The 6,875-nt window shown below is 39.4% G+C and overlaps 1 protein-coding gene across 1 annotated transcript in view; it reads right to left on the reverse strand.

Annotated features, from left to right (window-relative positions):
* RELN (reelin) overlaps positions 1–6,875 on the reverse strand; it is a 233,623-nt gene that overhangs the window by 68,413 nt on the left and 158,335 nt on the right. The window contains exons 24-25 of the mRNA XM_017745972.1: positions 3,158–3,363; positions 301–472 (exon numbers count right to left, since the gene is read on the reverse strand). Of these exons, the coding sequence (XP_017601461.1) occupies positions 301–472; positions 3,158–3,363 (378 nt within the window). The remainder of the gene's footprint in view (positions 1–300; positions 473–3,157; positions 3,364–6,875) is intronic.

Raw genomic sequence — 6,875 nt, forward strand, 5'->3', positions numbered from 1 at the left:
AAATTATTGAACTTTCAAATTTTGCAATTTTTATTTTCTGTAATTAAAAAAAAAAATAATTTCCAAAATTTCAGTCTTGACTTTTTGTGGAGACACATCATTACATTCTCTGTCACAAAGATTAGGAGTCTGATGATTCTGTGAAAAGACCCAGGTTATTCCCACACAGAGAGGCAGCTGCAAACACTACAGCTCTTTAAATAGAACCAGTATTTTCAATGAAAATTATATTCAAACAAGTCTCCTAACAGGATAGTTCCTGTTTTGTGGGGATGCCCACAGCCTGCTCTTGCTTATTACCTGTGGTAAGGTGGGATTAACAACAGGAATGATGTGCTTCTGCTTCTCTGACAAAATGATGATGTCGTCGATGGCCCACTGATCGTACCCTTCCCCTGAGAACACCGGCTGCCACCAGCGAAACCTGGTGCAAGGTGTCTTGGCTGCAGCCGGCAGCTCCAGATAGACAAACCTGAGAAAGAGAAATTGAGCAGAACTTCAGAGAACACCGTCTGTAGAGAAAGGTATCACTCAACAGGGAAAAGAGGCAGGAAAGCCAGCATCTATCTTACACGTACAAGTCCTCAGTAATTTGCGTGTCCAGAGAAGGGCAGCGGAGCTGGGGAAGGGTGTAAGAGAGTAATTCATATGAGGTGCAGCTGAGGAAATTGGGGGTTGTTTAGTCTGGAGAAAAGGAGGCTCAGCAGAGACCTTACTGCTCTCTACAACTGCCTGAAATGAGGTTGTAGTAAGACGGGGATCAGCCTCTTCTCCCAGGCAACCAGCGACATGAGTACATTGCCTCAAACTCTGCCAGGGGAGGTTCGGGTTGGACAACAGGCAGAATTTCTCTACTGAAAGGGTGGTTGGGCATTGGGGCTTCCCGTGCTGCCCAGGGAGCTGGAGGAGTCACTATCCCTGGAAGTGTTCAAAAAACAACTGGATATGGCAGTTAGTGCTGTAATTTACTTGATATGGTGATGTTGGGTCAAAGGTTGTATTTCATGACCTTGGAGGTCTTTTCTTAATGATTATGTGATTCTGTTATTCTATTTTTCCATATATCTAGATTATACACTACATATCAAGAAGCCTTCTTCATCCTTCTTGTCTGTGGAGAATGTAAACTCTTTAAGACAATGTCTAGTTTTTATGCTCTATTACTTATATTGCCAAGCACAATAAGGAACTGATTTGAGCTCTCTAGCTTTGAATTAAACTGTTCAGCTGATCCATGTTCAGCAAGTCTTAATGTTTCTCTGATGCCAGGAAGTAATAGTGACATATGCTAGCAAAATTAATTTCTTATTCTCTTCTGGTGATTGGTCCTATTTGCAGACAAAAGCATCCTTCTAGTACAAAGCAATAGATTACGTAGCAGTTTTCTTTGGGTAAAAATATTTCAGCCCTCCTATACAGATCTTTGTAAAAGAACTTCAGGTCTCCTCAGTTTGCTTTATGTTCAATTTAAAAAACACCTTACAAAAATGATGTTAAATAAACGTTCAAGTTTCAAGCCTAATCATACTTATGTCAAAAAGTATAAGAATTAGTTACTTGCCCAGTCCTATTTCAGACACGTTACATATATGCATTTATACATACAATCCTTTTGTAACTCTTTCTTTATATCATATGTTTTTTTGTACCATGGACTCTGCTTCACTTGCCAGTTAGGCATAGAAAGGAGAAGGAATTGTCCTTTTCCAGAGAATTCCTAGATTTATAACTGAAGAATAATGAATTGGAAAATAAGATCTGGACCACATTTGAAGTAATAGAAAAATAAATGTGCATAGCTATGTTCAGTAAGGACCATCACTCTTCAATGCTCAGGAGGGCAAATGTTTTCTCTAAAAATGCATTGTATAGTCTGGTGATGAAGCTTTCACAATTTAGCTTCTTTGTTGGGTGTGTCCTGTAATTTTGACCAAGTAGAGACTAAAGCACTCACCTAGTAGTTGAGGGAAAGGGGGTACCTGTAGTTTGTCTGGATTTTAGCAAGGCTTTTGATACACAGCATCTTTACGGACAAGTTGTCCACCTGTGGGATGAGCGAGTTCACAATGTGCTGGGTGAAGGCCTGGCTGAAGGGCAGAATCCAAAGGGTTGTAGTGAATGGGGTCACATCTGCCTGGTGACTGGTCACCAGCAGTGTTCCTCTCGTTCAATCCTAGGGCAGTCCTGTTCAAGGTACCCATCAATAATCTGGATGCAGGAGTTGAGTCCACCCTTTTGCTGATGATACAAACTGGGAGGTGCTTTGGCTCTCTTGAGGATCAAGAGTTCTTGCAGAGGAATCTTGACAGATTGGAGCATGGGGATTGATTCATGAGATAAAATTTAACAAGTGGAAATGTTGATTCTGCACCTAAGATGGAGTAACGCTGAGCACAGTTGCAGATCCCTTCCACCTGAAATAGTTCTGTTCTGTTCTGTTCTATTCTATTCTATTCTATTCTATTCTATTCTATTCTATTTTCTATTCTATTCAAAATTCAAGAGTTTTATACTTCCAAGTGCCTAGATTACCTCTAGAAAAGAACAGCCTGCCAAGTTACAGAAGTCCTTCTGAAAGCATTGTTCATTGCAATGCAAAATGACAAGATGAGAAGACAAAATAATTTGTACGTTGAAAGACATGGACTACAGGTAATAGAAATCATGTTAGCACCTCTGCAGACAAATAAAATTTAAATTTTCACTGACAAGGTATCTGACAGCATATTTGAATGGTTGAACATGATTTCTTCTCCTCCTTAAATATTTATTTAAAGGAGCTTTTGCTTCATATGACATTAATACATGTTCATTAGATCTGAAACCAGAGTCAGAGGAAATGGAAGATTTCTACACCTCTTTTGGGTAAGTTCTGTATATGCTTGCTATTTTTTTGCAGATATTAGCATTTTAGGCATGTTTCACATAGGAGGTGATAGGGAATTTTATATTTTACTTCAGATTTTAAGGCCCACTTTCATTACATTTTTCATTCCTAGTGACAGGAGTTTACTATGCCAGCCAGAAAAAGTTTCTATATAATGATGACTTTTAAGCATTATAACTTTAAATTACTATTCATGATTTCATAAGTTGAGAAATAGATTTTTTTAAAGCTGATGCCATATGTATTAATTATTTTAGACCAAAATTCTACCTGGGTTTGCTGAAGTCAGAGAAATACATTTCTGCTAGTAGTTGCCAGTTGATCCCGCCGTTATTGCTGTACTGCAGCAGCACACCTTCTTCTCTGCTGTCAGGTTTGTTGCACGAGGAAGTCTCTCCTCCAATCTGGATGTAAAACTGTACAAAATCCACCCACGTTGTGTCCAAATCCCAGCTTACCAACTGTCTTTTTCCAGCCTACAATACAAAGAACAGAGGGACAATAATAATTTTAATTATGACACCTTCACAAAGAATAGGCATATTTAAAGTCTGTCACAGATGAATATTGCACACAAAACTACACAACACTGACTTTTGTATCAACCTCGCTTTTTTGGTCTTTCAATTATTCTGCTTGGCCATCCTTTACATCACCCTGATTTGTCCCACAAGAATTTTTATTATTAGATTTCAACACACAATGCAACTTCACTTTCCCAAGCACAATTTCCACATAACTATTTCATCTCATTCCTTCAAGGTCCCAAGTACTTTCAGAAGACAAAGAGCAGGTGCTGGATATCCTGAATCAACCAGGGATAAATTTTTAAGTATTCAGCTTTTTATTGACAGTGCATAGAGCAGTAAAAGGCCATTTCTCTAGTCTTACTTCCCTGGTCAAATCTTGCACTGTATGATGTTACCTAATCACCTCAAATCAGCTCCTGTAATACCTTGCTTGAAGCCTATCTCCCACACAGGAACCGGGGAGTAGAATTTTCAGCTGGATAAGATTTTTTCCTACACAAAACTATACTCTTTTCCTAGTAAGCATTGTAAATCAGGAGTCTCTCAACTAAAACCTGTGGATTTGGTTTCAAGTTTACCTAGGCATAGCTGAGAGAAACAAATAGACTTGTAAGATTTCGTAAACAACTTTTCCAATAATGTTTTTGAGTTTAGCAGGTCAATGTGGTCGCTCTGTGTGTGTTGGCAAAGGAAGACAGAGCATATTCATCTAGAAAAAAGCTTTAAGGTTTAAGAGCCTTTTATTGTAATCAAAATTATCCCATACCCATCTTCCCTTTGTGCCCTGGTGCTTAAGGCTGAACTTGTGGACTTGCACATCAACAAGCCTACAAGATGCTGATATGGGATATGAAGCTGCCTGTGACAAGGAGGACACAGGATGAGAGCAGTGTTCCCAGAGAGGTGACCTGCATGCCCTGCATCTGGCACAACCCTGCCCCAGCAGAGCATCGTGCTGCCACAAGGTTTTATAGGTAGGGCAAAGCCATTTGTGTACAGCTGGGGAGAGGATGCAGGGATCATATTTCTGCATTTATTAATGTAGCTGGAATCTAGCACCACCCCCCAAAATGGAGCAGGACTGTCATCGTGCCTACTGTTTCTAATTCCCTTAAATAACCATGTGTTTCTGTCCGTCTCCAAGCATAAAAAAGTATAAAAAAGGGAAACCAGGGCTAAGCTATGACTCGTATAATTTAAGTAATGTTTATGTTCTTCTCTCTCACTTGTACGTTCATGATCCTTATGACAAATTTCAAAAAAAACTTGAGATAGGCAAAGTGATGTGATCTAGCCGGACACAAGTAACAAGATTTATGAGCTGAGATTGAAAATATCATCTGTGATTTTTAATAAGGTGATAGATCAATTTAAATCCCATTCCATTCATCACCTCTTTCTACTTTCTACACAGCTGGGGGTAAACCCAGCATAGATAAATGTCTATTGCTTTCTTTCTTAGAACATTTTGCTTTGCTGGTGTAACAGCCTGGGTTCTGAGCTCATTTGTAGACCCTACCAAATAGGCCACCTCACACTGTGAGACTGATTTCTGGAAGCTGAATACATGGGGGTCTGAAGCTTGGTCGGTAAAACCTGTGAAGAATCCTTTGACTCACAAAAAGCTCATACGGGATACAGCCATACTGTTTCAGTCTTAAATTGTGCCTGTTGTTGTTGTTTGTTTATTTGGTTGTTTATTCCCAGCTGAGACTGGAATTCCCTCTTGGATGGTGCCCTGAGAGTGAGATAAGTCAGCCTTGGATGCAGCCCTGAGCTTCCTGGCACAGCCCCATGTGGCTAATGCTGGCCAAGGTGACACTGATAATCTCTGGGTAGTTTGCTTTCACAGCTTCATTTGGAGACCCACTGGAATTTGAAACTATCACCATCAAATCAAGTCAGTAATGGGTAATAAGGATGCAAACACCCTTGCTGTCCCATGGGCAGGTGTGTCCTGGCTGGCTGGGGGCACCCAACATAATGACCTGCAGTGGGCCAAGCTCTGGCTCTAAAACCATTAAAGGTGGGTTTTCCATATCTACACCCCACAGCAGCTCTGCCTGCCAAAGGGGTAGAACAGAACCAGGTTAATTGAGAAAGGGCATGAGTGACATAAAGCCTCAGAGGAATTGCAGGGGCTAATTGAAAGAGCTCTGAATTGTGAACACACCTGCAATTGATTAAAATGAGTTGTAAAACAAAAGATAGAGGGTTGTCAGAACAAAGCCAACATTAATTCTGGCAGCAGTAATTGATTATGGCAGCAAACATTAGACATTCAAATAAAAAGTGTCTGTTTGAGCAAATGAAAAGAAATGTGAATATGAGTTCCCCAAAACAATACAGAACTGTTTGGCAATTATAAAAATATTTTTTTATTACCTACCAGCATTAGACGCCTTGAGAAAGATCTAAACAGAAATTAAATAAACCACCTTCTGTTGACAGCACACAGACTGCTGCTACTCAAGAAATGAGTGATAACCTAACACTTAGAGATCAATAGAAAGAAGCCAAGAATTTCTAAATGAGTTTTTCACTCCTCCTTAGCAGGAATCAGAAGAAAGATCATAGCAGGTTAATTCTAATTTAGCAAACTACTTTTGAGAAACTTGGCATAAGGAACCAAGCCAGAAGGAAAAACATCTAACAGGGAAGACAATTATATAAAAAAAATCCAATTATCACAATTAGCTAGTTATACTGATTGGTCTGTTATGAAATTTTCAGTGCACAGCTCTATTTCCAGGGGAGCTGGATGTGAGACTATGTAGGAATGCTGAAAATTATTTCATGGGTTAGATTTTTGTAATGAGGTAAACAACGCACAATTACACAGCATTGCATATTGGGTTATTCTTCTGGGACTAATCTGGCTCTCATGACAGCAGTGGCAGTTTGATCAAACCTTTAAAAGAGAAGCACATAGCTGCATTTATACTCTTCCTTTCAATTAAGAACAAAACAAATCTTAGGACTAGACGTGAGGAGCAACAATACAAAAATAAATCTATGATTACAATGCATAATCTTACGTCTGGTCATAAAGATCTCTTTTTATTTTAGCTATAATTGCTACTAATTATCAGAATTCCCTATATCTCTTTCCCGTTCTATTATTTTTTGTCTGCAAAGTATGCAAGTTATACAAAAGAATATTCTCCTTCAGGTGAACCATTTTCTAACAGCCTGAAAGGACGTTTTTTTTCACTAGTTTTGTTCCTGTGACCTCAAATTAAGCTTCTTGCCCCCTGGAAAGCCAACCTTTCCCCATCTCTTACCCAGGACAGTACAGAAGAAACAAATGGGAGCTGCTGGATGATGAGAACTGAGTCTTAAAAAAGAAAATGTACAAGTAAGACATTGTGAACGTACACACTTCCCAGCACTCTGGCAATTTACTGCCTTTCACTACAGCTGCTGTCTCTTGAGTACAGAGTGCACGTTTCTTTCCC

The sequence above is a fragment of the Corvus brachyrhynchos genome, unplaced genomic scaffold, assembly GCF_000691975.1.
Source record: "Corvus brachyrhynchos isolate BGI_N302 unplaced genomic scaffold, ASM69197v1 scaffold239, whole genome shotgun sequence".
NCBI classification, from domain to species: Eukaryota; Metazoa; Chordata; class Aves; order Passeriformes; family Corvidae; genus Corvus; species Corvus brachyrhynchos.